Consider the following 14,670-nt stretch of genomic DNA (forward strand, 5'->3'; position numbering starts at 1 on the left):
TTCAGTGGTATCCCAGTACATCAGGTGGCACCTTAAAGGGGGGCAACCGGTCACACTTGTACCTTGGTCATGCTGGAGGGCAACAGGCTTTTAAGACCTGTTCTGCGTGACACGTAGGGAACTCCTTTTGCTAACTGTGGGCCATGACACCCGAGCACACCGTGGGGGACACGCCTGGGATTATTTATTGCCCTTCTCTCTAGCCCCAGCACTCTGGAGATTCAACTCAATTCCACCTCTTCCCCCGCAGACATTCAAATCCCTTCCTGCTCCGCATCGTCTCCTGGCATCCTCTCACTCGGAAACAGAGCCCCTTCCCCTGAATCTCAAGGGCTGCTGGGTACCACAACCTTGCTCTGGGAGATCTTCCTCTCCCCCTCACATTCCTCACTTGCGGTCCAACCCCCTCCCTCCGGGCCCCCCATGTCACCTCCATGCTCGCACAAGGCCAGCTCAGTCCCTAGGGAAGGTTTGGTCTGCTGCACTGCACACACCAACCTGGATCCTTTGCGACTGCAGGAGCAGCCCGAGTGGAAGAGCTGGGTCTGAAACTGGCTGTGCTTTTCCAGGGACGGGTGAGCGCTGCCACTTCAGAACCGGGCTGGCGCTGAGACACATGTGCTCGGTTCTCAGACACGTTTCAGCACCAGTGTCCTGAGAACTAAGCAAACAGCTCCAGGAACCCCCTTACTGCAGCAAAGACAGGCAAAAGGCCCTGACTGCAGAGGCTGAACATCCTCCGCACACGGGAAGCGGAGGGAGCCTGGCAGATCACTCACAGGGGAAGCTGCAAAGGGAGCGAGGTCCCTTTGATCTCGATTTAGTCACGAAGCTTTACCCAATACCTGACAGCTCACCTGCCATTCATCCCTGCAGAGACAGGTTCTCCAGAGCTCAGGGCACTTCCCCTTCATTTTTAGCAGGCCCAATTAAACAGTCGCCTCTGTCTAAATGTTTGTTATTAGCACAGGAGACCAACCCCGTCTGCACCACAGGGCTGTTGGTACAGGTCAGGGAACTGCCCCGCACACAGGCATTAGTGCTTGAAAAAAACGCTGAGCCAGCCGGCCGCTGCCTAATGCCATGCTGCAGCAGTGATACCTACTTAGTACTCAGACAGCTCTTCCCAAAGGGGAGGCCATATAATTGACAGATGGGGAAACCGAGGCACGGATGGGCGGCGAAGAGACTCGCTCAAGGTCACACAGGGAGTTAGGGGCAGAACCAGGGACAGAAGCCAGGCATGCTGGTTGATTCCCCGTCTGGGGCACACGGCTTCCCTCAGTTGGACAGCTGTAACGGATCGTGGCACGTGGAAGCAGCGCTCCTAGGTAACCTGCTGCAGTCTCAAGCAATCGGCTTCCCAGAAGCATCCACACCCCCGAGTGGGAATCTGGACTGGCTCTCAGAACACAGAGAAACACGGGCTATGCCTGCTGAGACATGCAGAGGGGCACCAAGGCCGCGGCAGCCCAGTTGGCCCCCCAGCCCCACAAAGGAGAGATCACAGAGGACTTTTACCATGGTACTCACTCTGGGTCTCTCAGGGGAGCGGCCTGCTCCCACTTCGCATCTTTGCTCAGCTGGATGGTGGACATCTGAGCTGCTACTGCGGAGATGTCGGCATGGTGGCCTGGCTCGGTTTTCCCCACCTGGTCTCCACTGCTCAGGGCCAGGAAGTTCACAGTCCGACAGGGCGCACTGGGGTCCAAAGAGTCAGAAGTGGAGGCTAAGAGGCGAACACTGATTCGTTTAGTGCAGACGGTGGCACTGTTGGGGCCAGCCAGGCTCAGGTTACCGCTCAGGCACCGGTTACCCAGCTCCAAGTTCAAGGGGGCGGCCGTTTCTTTTGGGCTCAGCTGGGCGAGGAGATGCTGTTTCCAGCGGCTGTTCCTGTTGAATAGGTTGTACTGGAAGCCCGTGTTCATGAGGCAGGAGGTCTCAATCCTGCGGCCAAATTCGTTGTAGGTAACCTTCCCGCTCAGTTTCCTCACAGCCTCTGTGAGCCGGATCTCTCGCTCCTTGGCTTTTAAAGTCTGCACCCGGCTCTCGCTGTCCTCCAAGTGCCAAGAGGTTCGCTCGGCTCGGAGGGCCGCGCTGGGCTGAACTGGAGACAGGCGGGGCCCGGGGGTGGCTTGCTCCAGCGCGAGGCTGTTGCCTTTCCCAGATCTGTTCTCCAGACTCATGGAGGAGCCGTCCCCGGTCCCCCCACAGTGGGACCAAGATATCGCCGGAGACCTAGGGGTGTTCTTCAGTTTCTTGTTCTCTGGCGACTGCAGCGAAGGCACTTTAGCACTGTTTGGCCGTAGGAAGGAGTTATTGTTTAGCACTGGTTTGTACTGGCTGGACGTTTGTTTACCTGAGCCTAGAGGAGCGCATTTCCCCCCCGAGCCGGGCTGCTCCCCAGCCGCACTTGGCCGGGGGAACGGTTCCACCGCCGAGGATGCCATGCCTTGGTCAGCCTGGAGCCCTCTGGATGGGAAAGGAAGCTGTCGGCTCTCCGAAGCACTGAACCGTAAGCAGATGGACTCGAGCCGCTGGTAGGGCTTGTGTCTGAAGTATGAGCGCCGATACAGCAACGTGCTCCCAGCGCGGTCCGGGAAGGGATGGGGCGGGGACCGGGAGAGGGGCAGGCTCCGGTCACTCAGGTGACTGCTGCATAAGGAGGCTGGGTACAAGAAGCAGGCGCGCTGGGGAGGGATCCCTGAGTGGACTGGCCTGTGGTCCTGGAAAGTACTCACATGCTTTCTCCCTAGCTTCCAGATGGGCTTCACCTGCTGCTGAGCGAGGAACCAGGCCTGGCTCTCGGGGGGTCTCGCCGCAGCTGGAACGGGGAGCTGGAAGTTACTTCCCCCTTTGAGGCCTATGCTATAGTGTTCCGGTCCTGCAGAGGCCATGTAGAGCCATAGCACACCAGGCAAGGGCTGACTCAGAACAGGGACTCAGGCGGTCTCGCCATCATCTTCTCCAGGGTCCTGTCAGCCTGCAGCAAGGACACAGTAAGCAAAAGCCTTCAGCTGCAGCCTGCACCATTGGCAATCACACCCCGCCCAGCCCCAAGGCAGGGTGAGCTTTGTGCATGCTCAATGGACAGTACTACAGTATCAGAGGGGACTCCAGCCATCCCTGCCTATCAACGGCTGCGCCCCCTCCCCACACTGCAGAGCGAGCCGATGGTGCCTCCTGCCCGAGCATCCCAGTGAGAAGTGAACTGCGTTTCCTGGGGCACAGGGGACACTCGGGTGAAAGGCCGCATCTAACGTTCAGCGGGAAGATGGGGACGTTCCTGATTGCAGTTTACAAAGCAAATGCCCAAGAGGGAGTGACCACCCACAGCAACATTTCAGCCCCCAGCCAGGTGTAGGACTGAGAAGGAGACTAGCTTAAACCCACCTGTGGGGCCTTGATCTTCACCTCTAATGCCCAAAACAGGCTAGCTAAAACCTCAGCTGATGCCACCCTCATCCCCTCCCCGCACCCTGGTACTCCCCTGGGACACAGGCTACAGAAGAGATCCAGAGAAATCCAACCAGGAAGAGAGGAACCTTGTCTATTCCGAGGGCTCCCGCATGCAAGGCTGGTTACAAAATATTAACACGCTCTTCGAATTCAGGTGATGGGGGTAGGAGAATCTCAGGAAACTAGTTGGAAAATTCAGGGGTCACCCTCAGCATGGTATGAGCGACACACACTCTACCCCACCGTTAGGAAAGAGACCGTGGATGTCAGACTGATTATACCATCCCCACCCACAGAAGCCGGTGTACAACTTACTCTGCTACCCCAAAATAGAAAGCGAGTTTGCCACCCATCCTTTTGATGAGAACGGCAATTTTAGAACAAACACTATTGCTGAAGTGAAAACGACACCTAGATCACAGACTGTGGCTTGACTGCTCCCCTGGGTCTGCACACAGCCATGTGCATGCAGCCAGGCCGATTCAGTGTGTTACCCCTGCTCAAGGACTGGCTGTTGGAGCTCCCCCAGGAGCTAGCTCAGATGTTTCCCAGGACAGAGGGGAAGCAGGCAGAGACGCTCTGGTCTTAGTTCTGAACTCTCAGAGACGGAAGCTCTCTCTAGCCTGGACACAAAGTCAAAGGAAAAGCTGGTCTCTCGCACAAAAGTGGATGCTGCGAAGAACAGCTCAGCGAGGCCTTTGAAAGCGCTCTGCCCACACAAAAGCCTTTTCTTTCTTAGCCAAGTCCAGGGGAGAAGCCCCTTTTCACTGCTGCTTTGCAGTTTCACTAGCGGCTATAAAAGAACAGATCCGGTTGCCAAAAAAATACAGCCACAGCGAAATGAGTCAGCAGATGAGACATCGCACAAAAGCCTGACTCAAGACTGGTGGACAATACAGCCAAACCCCTTCGAACATTGTCCGGTTTACACAGGGTGGATTTGATTTAAATCACTAGTCAGGAAGACTCGATTTAATCATGGTTTTCTACATAAAAGTGCATTCTTGATGGTTGTTATAACCTTAATACATTGTCACGGAGTATTGGGGGACTCAGGGCCCTGCACCCCCGGCTTCCTGCGATTCACCATGACTCTTAGCCAGCCAGTAAAGCAGAAGGTTTATTTAGATGACAGTGACACAGTCCAAGACAGGTCTTGCAGGCACAGACAACCGGATACCCCTCAGTTAGGTCCATCTTGGAGTCCTCGGGCACCCCAGCCCCCTTGGGAGGTCAGAGCACTCTCTGCCTCCCAGCCACCTCACCAAACAGCCCTGAGACTCTGCCTTCAGCGACCCCTCCCACAGCCTTTGTTCAGTTTCCAGGGCAAAGGTGTTACCTGGCCTCTAACTCCTTCCTGGGTTCTCATGTTACATGCTCAGGTATTCTCCGTTGGTCAGTCTCCCATTCCCCAATGCAGACTATCCTAGCCACACTCCCCTGTCAGCATTCAAAGATCACAGTAAAAACAGTCCCAGTTCATCACATACATATTCTTCACAACTCAGAGATAGATGTAGGTTTCATTTTTAGAAGGTACATGCTATACATTTTTAAACAGTGATTTATTTTGAAAACTTTTCAGATTAGTTTTACAGCTATATCAGAAAATGAATGATTGTTTGGTTATTTCATTTACCAAAGGTAATTGAAGCAGATATTATGAAGTCATTGGGAGGTGAAATATCTCCAGTTCAACAGGTTAATCATTAATATTTGGAGGATTTTCTTGCCATACTCTATTAAGAGAAGAACATCACCAGACAGACATTCACATTGTTTTATTTAACTAAAACAACAACATTAAGTATTCTGGATTTTTTTCTTCAACAGCAAACATAATATTTCAACAAAACAAGCATATGTCCCTTGCTTCTCACATTTATCTCCAGACTTTTTCTCCTTGTCCAGATCTATTCCGCCCCCAACAATCTTCTATTCATTGAACTTTTTGAAACTTTGCACTTTTAGAGAGAGGTAAGGGATTGACTCTGTGTACACAAATTTGCAGAGGGACAATAGGGTTGAGGTCTGTTATTTCTCACCTCTATATATTATTTATTTATTTAAAAACATTTTTGCTGTTAACAAGCATGTTATCTCTGGAGATACAAATCCAGTTTGAGAACTGCAAAACTAAGCATCTCTGATGGTATCTTCTAGACTGAGCACTGAGTCCCATTGGGTAGATTGAAAGATTACCCTAAATAATCTATACAGAAGCCCCTGGAACCCCATAAGATTGGGTTCTTAATCCATGAACTATTGGAACTCATTTACAAAACTTTTCTTAAACATGACATGAATATATTGTCTCATACTATAGAATTAGAATGTATAAGCCCTATTCCATGAGATATCTGAGCAATAATGTATTTTAATTAAAACTATCTTTAGATAAAATGCTTTTTGAGTAAAAACCTATACAAAAAATCCGATTTAAATAAAAAAAATCATTGATTTTTAGCCCCCCTGAGTTTACAGCATTCCTGACTCCTGCGCGCAGGTCTTGAGGTCGCGGTGCTTCCCTTAAAGACCCAACTCCTGGAGTCATGATTATGTGACAATCTCAACTCTCAAGTTTCTCACCCTCCTGGTTGCAGAGAAGAGCCTGACCATGTCACCTGAGTGTGCTCTGAAGGCTCAGGCCTGGTCTACGTTAGAAAATAAGGTCCGTTTACCAACGGTTGATGGGCCATTGACCTAGTGCTGTCTACATGGGGACTTAGGTCAGCTCAGGGGGGTGGATTTTTCGCTGCTCGGGGAGGTGGATTACCCATGCCAACGGGAGAACCCTTCCCGTCGGCGTGGGCAGTGTCTATGCTGAAGCCCTACACCAGCGCAGCGGTGCCGCTACAGCGTTTTCAGGGTAGACAAGCCCTCAGAAACCAGAAGACGAAATACGCTCCCAATATACAGTCTTGCAACATTTCATGATTTTTAAGCCAATCTCACCATTTTGGGGGCCTGCCTCCACTTGTAACCACTTATACGGAGCTGGACATTCCTTTGGGGGGGCACTTTTCTTGGCAGCCATACCAAAAGGAGATTCCACCAAGATAAACAGAGCAGTGTCTATATTAGACACACCCGCAAAACCCAAACCCTGCCAAACCAACACACTCCCCTGTGCACACCTGGGGAGAGGGGGCGCACGTGGGACAGATGTTAGTCACATGGTTTAATGCATGACTGGAAAGTGCCCAGATACTGCGGTGATGTGGACGAAAGAAGAACCTGGACAGAACAGAATTAACAGGTTGAATTAATTCCCAAACGTTCGTTTACCTTTCACCACCCGGGAGCCTTGCTCTTTTTAACTGCACTACACCGTTAGCAGGAATTCACGTACAAGGACACTAGAATACTTGGGAACGTGGTGGGCAGAAAGTGTATTAAGTTTAGCACAAGTTCCCTTTGGAGCAGCAGGAACAGACTTGGTCTGTAAAGGGCCCTGGCAGCTCAGACTACTGGCAATGGGAAAGGAGCCACATGCAAACTCCAGGCCATCGGGTCCAGTTGAGGAGACAGCTCTCAGAGAGGAGTGGACTCGGTCGGACAAGCAGAGCGCCTAGCAGGGATCATCTGCAGACCTGAACTTTCCCAGGCGTTAATGGATTTCACAGCCCTAGTACCAGCACCTCCAGCCTGAGTCCAGCTCAGGACAGCAGCGACCGAACTAGGGGAGATGTGGTCTCCCTGGAGTCTCTGTTCACGTCAGCGGCAGGCTCTGCAGAGAGGTACAGGGCACAGGCCACAGGACCGAACAGAAGCGATCTCTCTGGGTCAGGCCCAAGACAGAAGCTGTGCCCTGCTGCCTTTAGCTGGGAGTGCACGATGGTTTCCGTCTCCGTGGCTGCCAAGCTGACACCCTTCCCCAGCACTGCTCACTAAGGGGGTGTCTACACAGCAGCTGGGAGCATGCTTCTCAACGGGGATTCACGGAGGCGCTACCTCTTCTCCAGCCAGCATGCTGAAAGTAGCAGCATAGCCAGGGCGGCAGCCGGGCTAGTCACCTGAGTACAAACCCCCCCGGCCCCCCGGGTACATACTCGAGTCATTGCTTGAGCTGCCACCCACGCCACCCCGGCTCCATGGCCACTTTCAGCACAGGGCCTCAAGCAAAGCAAACATGTCTGTCTGCCTGTGCGGCGACACACGCTCCAGGCTGCAGTGTAGGAGAAGAGAGCACCCAGAGAATCCACCCGTGGCTCATTATCTGGACTCGACTTAGTTCCCACTAACCGAGCAGTTGGGAGCACGACACATCTGGACTCTCCCCTTTCAGATCTCTCTGTGCGGCTCTGCCCAGCTCTGTGCGCCAGCGAGGAAAGGAAGCTGCTCAGAGCAGGACTTCAGTGCATCGCCCTCCATGTGCACGGCTGCGAAGAGCTACAAGTGAGAGCGTGTGAAATAGCTGCAGGTCCCCACAGATGAACAAGGTACATGGGCCTATGGACTGCCTGTCCTCCCATCCTGCTCGCTAGTGTTCGCAGCATCACAACAAACGCTCCCACACACAACCTGGCATCCACAGGGCTCACCGGAGCACCAGCACAGCAGATAGCGCAGACCCGTCCGCCTGGAGGTCCTTATGGTTCTATACGGATCCATCAACAATGCCAACTAGTAGAACGGTGGAGACTGGCTCCCAGCAGAGAGAATCAAGCCTGTTGCTCGGTATTGTGTTACCTAGTCTGCACCCAACAACACGTTCCTCCCTGTTGTGACATTCACATCGATTAGCACAAGACAAAGAGACTGAAGCCAAGACACCATGAGCTGCTGGGATTGAGTTACTCCTGGTAAACAGATTACTTAATATTTGCTTCCAGCTCTCATTCCCCAGGCACACGAGACTGCAAAGGCACTTGAGTTCCTTCCAGGGGACAAATCAGGTTAATCTGAGAAGAAACTGTGTAAAAAGGAGGGAGGAAAGAAACCCACCACCCAGGATATGGCTGACTCAGAGTATGTCTACACTTAAACCTCTCCAGTGGCACAGGTGCAGCACTTCAGTGTAGACACTACCCTGATGAGAGGTATTCCCCCGTAGGGGTCAGTAATCCACCTACCCGAGAGGCAGTCACTGGGCTGATGAAAGCACTCTTCCGTCTCTCTCTCACCACCGGAAGTCGGTCCAATAAAAGATATTCCCTCCCCCACCTTGTCTCTCTAATACTCCCCACAAGCAGTTATACGGCATAGTTAGCAGTATAAATTATATCACTAGAGTTCGAGCGGTTAGCTTCCCTGTGTAGACAACTCACAGAGACCGTGCATGGTCAGAGATGGGGAGGAAGGAAAAGTGAACCACGCAGAGATAACAGAGTGAGATAACTCCGAGAACAGGAAATAAACAATTCATGGCGCCACTGGCAAAGCACAGGACAGACAGGGACCAACTCTCAGAGGAGAATTCTTCAGTAGCTGGAGATTTTAGGCACGTGCTTCCTCATTCAAAGCTACACCGTCCTCGAGCCAGCTAACCTCCAAGCACTCACTAAAGCTGTCGCAAAGCAAGTTAGACGGGACAAAGCTTTGCATTGCCACTGGGAACAACCCCTGCCTGGCCCCAGGGAACGGGCTGGCTGAGCTGAGAATTTTCCATCTCTAACATCTAGGATTTTACTGCTATCCTCAGTCAATGCCACAGAGTGCGACGGGAAATGCCATCGCCTCTCAGGGGAGAGAGCAAGCCTCACCTGACAGCACCCCAGGTGCATGGCATAACACAGGTCGTGCTAACGGACACCGGGGAGGTAAGAACTGGGGAGCAGCATCACAAAAGCCGAGTCTGCCAACCAAGTCAAGCCATGGGTTCGAAAGCAAACCGAAACCCAGACTATCAACCATCCATGTCCTAGGCTCTTCCTGCAGGAGAAGTAGCAGCTGCCAGGAACAGGCTAGCCCTGCTCTGCAGATTTCTCCCCCGGCACCAGGGCCGGCTCTAGCTGTTTTGCTGCCCCAAGTGTCAAAGAAAAAAAAAAAAGCCGCGATTGGCGGCACTTCGGCGGCAGCTCTACCGCGCCGCTTCATTCTTTGGCGGCCGGTCCTTCCCTCCGAGAGGGACCGAGGGACCCGCCGCCGAATTGCTGCCGAAAACCCGGACGTGCCGCCCCTTTCCCTTGGCCGCCTCAAGCACCTGCTTCCTTCACTGGTGCCTGGAGCCGGCCCTGTTTCTATTGCTGTTCCCTTGTTAACCGAGCTGGTGGTTAGCATTTACTCCGCATCTGAAACAGAGCCAGGTATTGCTACGGCCACGTCCTCTAAAATCTCTAGGGCAGTCTCATCTTCCATCGCTCTGTTCCGCGGGCTGTCACGGCCATCAGCCCTGCCAAGCCACCAACGCCAGGCGAGGATGCTGGGCTCCACTCTGGCTCACAAATCAGCTGCAGAACGATTAAGTAGGGTTGGAATCTTTATTGTTGAACAGACCAGCTTGCCTCTCAGCTCCCAGGTAAGCTGGCAGGGCTAAGAGTCAGAAAGAAACACTCGTAAATGAAGGAAGTTGGATCTGGATTCATGGTGAGACACATACGGGGCCCCTGAAGACCATCTTTAGAGATCTACCAAGTAGAACTGCTCTTTGGTATAGTTACTGGATTTACATAGCACCTTTAATGTAGATCCAAGACCTAGTGAATTCAGCAGGAGTTTTGCCATTGCTTATAAGCACCATGCAGTGCGTGCACGGGGACAGCGAGCCGTCTCCAGCGATTCTCCCCACCTCGGCCTCTACAGCCGTAAGACATGGAAAGACAGAGGAGGGAAGTTTTCCCTGTTTGGTACTTTCCATGTGCTGCCAGGGCAGTGTTTTACGAACTGCTCCCTCGGATGCACTACCCCCTTTCCCACCCACAGCAGGGCACGGTGCCTGTATAGTTCACGGCTATTCCTCCGAGCGAGCGTAATGCCGGTACCCGGGACAGGGTTCTGGACTGCACACGGGAGCACCAGTTTATCCAAACATGGGGACGCCCAAATCACCTGCAACACCTGGGATGCAAATCCTGCAAAGGGCGTTTGCATGAGACTTCCTGCTGGATTTGAAAAGGATCCCAGAATAACTGGTGATGGTCCGAGCTTCAATAGTACTTAGCACTCACGCAGCGCTTCCCCTCCGGAGATCTCCAAGCACTTCGCAGAGCTGGATTTTAACAGTATCGACGTGGGGCTGAATGGACTTGAGGGGGTCATTTTAAGCAAGTCGCGCCCTCAGACTAATCCGAGGGAGCTGAGAGAGCAAGGCTGTTAATAATGTTACTACACAGGAACAGGCCAGCCAGCAGCAGACACTGCCCATGCTGGAACCAGTCACTGCAGTCCACCCATCTGGCTTCGCTGCCTGCGTAGTGCTGAATGAAGACTCTGTGGGAGGTGCATGAGCTCCCAAAGCAATCCGTTAATTAGACAGCTGGCCCCTACATGAGATACCCAGCCGGACAAGCCCCACCATGCTCAGGCTTGTTTTCCTGTTCACAATGGGATACGGTGGGGGGGGGGGCACCACACAGACTCAGGAGATCTGGATTCTAGGCACAACTCTGCCACAGCCTGGCCCTGCAGCCTCAGGCAGGTCAGTTCACCTCCCACATCCGCACGATGCATTAGTCCGGGCATACTGGGGGCTTCAAGGACACCGAGGTCTTCGGCTGGAAACGGCTGCAGACCTGCCGAGTACTGTTACTGGGAGCTCCCCAGCATGGCCTCAGGCACGGGTTAGACACTGTCATGCTCAGCCTGAAATCCCACCGCAGCAGTTTTCTCCAAAGGACACACATCAAGGAAGTGCAGAGCAGAAACGTGACTCAGCAAGTCATCCTCTAGCACCGCCCGCACGGGACAGCGAGAGAGCAAGGCCATAGGGCACGCGGTCCAGCTGCTGTACTGACTACAGAGCCAGCAGCACAGGGCAGTCCATGCCCCTCCGTCCGCTCCTCTCGGCTCCGGCAGCTGCAACATTAGGGTTTGGGTCTCTGTGCAGTTTCTATCCCACCCCATGTGCTGGGCAGCAGAGACCCCTTCTACAAACCTCAGGGCAGAGACCAACACCAGCAACAATGAAGGATGTTCAAGTTTTGCTTAACCAGAGGTCACATCTAATGCATCTCTGTGCTGATTCAAGCATGCACCCCCCACAAAAACCTGGCGGGCCTATCGGGAGTACAGGCCCCAGCACTCAGCTGTATCCTCAGCTGAGCAGTAACACAAGTCATGAGAATCCCCAGAACTGAGCCACATCTCCACTCCATACACACCACATGTCAAACACAAGGCTGCGGAAGCTATTTGCCTGCTCCATAAACAGGCTTGAGCTGACACCCACAGAAGGATGTCAGAGGTGCTCAGCTCCGGGGGAAAAAGACTTGGAATTTGCCTTTGTGCTTCTTTAAGGTGTATAAAGACAGCTTGACCCTCCCCCCCACACCACCGCCACCCAGACCCACGCCCACTGTGTTTATTTAACATAGGTCTTGACTTAAGGGAAACCTGATTAATTGAGGGGAGGGGTTGTCATTCCCACTGTTGTGAACTCTTCTGGTTTTGTTCACACCTATTTCAGCCACTGGGGGAGAAAGAAAAGCTCTTTTGCTTTAAGATTCAGCAGCCCAAACCCTTCAGTCAAGGGTTGAGAAAGCTTCTCAGACACATTTCTGGTTCGGACTCACCCAGGAACCCTTCCACTAAAAACAAGAGAAGACAAGATTTGACTTTCCTGATATTTCTAAGATAAAAATCAAACTTTTTTAACAATCTTTTGCTGCGTCCGGACGTGTAAAGAAGGGAACATGACTCCGTTTCCCCCTCCTTGCAGATCACCATTACTGTCCAGCTAAGTAGACTACAGAGGACGTTCAAACACACATTTAAGTTAAATAAGAAAAAGGGGAAGTGAACACCTATTTCTGGTTGAATGACCCCACACAGTTTTGACAAAAGAAGCCACTGAATATTTTAGGGGTGATGGCAGCCCGAGCGATAGGCAGAGCTGTGGATTGCAGAAGAGCTCTTGATAAACATCATTTGCTCTTGGGTTGGTCGGCACAATTAGTGCACAGAGTGGTGGATGTGACTTGCCAAGATTTCAGTACACCTGAGAGTGTGCAACAAAACCTTGTAGAGAAACTTCATTCCAATTGGGGTGGGGGCCAACTTAGGTGGTAGGGCTACACCTGCTGAGCGTGGACACGGAGGAGAGGTGGCTGAAGGTCCATAAACAAGGGCTTAGGACAGTGGTCACCAACCCGTCTTGCGATCTCCAGCAATGCAGCCGCTAAGCCCGGCTCCCTGCTTGCCGCAGCCCCACACCGCTCCCAGAAGTGGCCAGCGTGGCCCTGTGGCTCTGGGGTTGGGGAAAGAGTTCTCCACACACTGCTCCTGCCAGGAATGGGGAACTGTGGCCAGTGGGAGCTTTGGGGGCGGTGCCTGCAGAGAGGGGCAGCGCACAGAGCCATGTGCACCCCGCACCCCTCCCATGTGCACCCCCGCACCCCTCTGCAGAGGCTCATTGGCCCCTTCCAGGAGCGGCGTGGGGCCGGGGCAGGCAGGGAACCCGCCTTAGCCTCGCTGCGCCGCCGACCGGGACCTGCCCGCAGTAAGTGCCGCCTGGCAGGCAGCCAAACCCCAACCCCCAGCCCTGAGACCCCTCCCAGAGCCTGCACCCCCAACCCCCGCCCTGACTCCCCTCCCAGAGCCAGCAGCCCACACCCCCTCCTGCACCCCAACACTGTGCCCCAGCCCGGAGCCCCCTCCTGCACCCAAACACTGTCCCAGAGCTTTCAAGCAGTCCTCCAGCACCAAGCCTCTAATGCAACTGTCCCTGTAGCAGTGACTGCTCTAGTCATATTTTTGAACTCTGCTGCCCAAGGATTACAGTGTCTGGAAGCCCACCTCCCATTTAACAGCCCCAGCACATCTGGGAAATGCCTCTTTCCCAGCCACCTCCACAGGCCTGGCTCCAGCTCTCCCTGGTGCTGCTGCCTGGGCCAGGAAGGAGATCCCACATCTCCGGAGGAGGGGAACTGGCACAGGAACAAGGCGACGGAGAACCGGGGGTACAGCAAAGCCGAAGGCCAATGCTAGGCAAAGGAAAGGCTTAGCAGCAGACAAAGGAACAGAACCTGAAGTCTGGGGGTGCCCCCACGACATGCCCGTTACGACCAGCTCAACGCTGTACTGCACTGAGAAGCCGCCGTCACCACCCTGGAAAGCAGCCGGAAAACGCTCTCAAACCCACACTCCCCACGCTGTGTACTGGCAATCAGGAGCGAAGCACTAATGACCGTGAGCCTGTCCATACAGCCCAAGGTGGGGAAAAGCACGACACTGTAGTACTTATCATCCGCTGTCCCTGCCCCAACACCTAACGGCAGCCCCCTCTGTCTGCTTTACCCTGACCTCGGCTGGGATACCCTTGAGATTAGACACATGGGCAGAAAACGCGCTGGGGCATTACACACAGAGCGATCACATCACAGAGGGAGGCAGTCAGCCCCGCCCTCTCCCACAAGGCCCTGGAGCAGCTACCCTACAAGCGTGGCATCTAGTTCTAGGCGCCGCATTTCACCAAAGACGTTGCCAAACTGGAAGGCGTTCAGGGAAGAGCCACAAAAATAATTAGGCGGCTGCGGGGACCGACTTGTGAGGAACAAAATCTACTTATCTCAGCTAAGCAACAACTGGGAGACAGAAGAGTCTTGCTGATACCTGCAGGGTATAAACACGAAGGAGGGGAGGAATTATTTAACAGAACTGGCATCTGACAATGGCGAGGAAGGGGACAAACAGATGGCTGCTTCTCAGGCATAACCAGGCTCCTTTGACAGTTACCTTCCCTACCTGTTGCATCTTGTCCAACTCAGATTGTAAACTCCCTGGGCAGGGACTGTCCGTACATGTTTCTGCCGCCCCTAGCAGCCTAGGGCCCTGATCAGGATCCAGAGGGGCCACGCAATACAAATAATTCAGTCCGGTACATGGGGTGTAACTGGGCCAAGTCAGATTAAAGGGAAAGCGAAGATGCTGAGGTGGTTCTGTAGCGTGTGGGACCAATCTCCCAATCAGCTCGTGTAACATTTGAAACTCGATTGGCTACAACACTAGTGACAGGACAATAAGGAACAAACTCTCCCATGCTGGATGAGCTAACAGGGCTTCCCCACCTCTGGCTACTCGGACTCCCAGCCAGGCTGGAGGCAGAGTTCAGCA

At 53.4% G+C, this 14,670-nt stretch overlaps 1 protein-coding gene across 1 annotated transcript in view; it reads right to left on the reverse strand.

Annotated features, from left to right (window-relative positions):
• TTLL4 (tubulin tyrosine ligase like 4) overlaps nucleotides 1-14,670 on the reverse strand; it is a 45,961-nt gene that overhangs the window by 26,272 nt on the left and 5,019 nt on the right. Inside the window, exon 2 of the mRNA XM_065413219.1 lies at nucleotides 1,534-2,983. Coding sequence (XP_065269291.1) covers nucleotides 1,534-2,897 — 1,364 coding nt within the window. The 5' untranslated portion in view covers nucleotides 2,898-2,983. The remainder of the gene's footprint in view (nucleotides 1-1,533; nucleotides 2,984-14,670) is intronic.

Source organism: Emys orbicularis, chromosome 11 (assembly GCF_028017835.1).
Source record: "Emys orbicularis isolate rEmyOrb1 chromosome 11, rEmyOrb1.hap1, whole genome shotgun sequence".
Taxonomy (NCBI): domain Eukaryota; kingdom Metazoa; phylum Chordata; order Testudines; family Emydidae; genus Emys; species Emys orbicularis.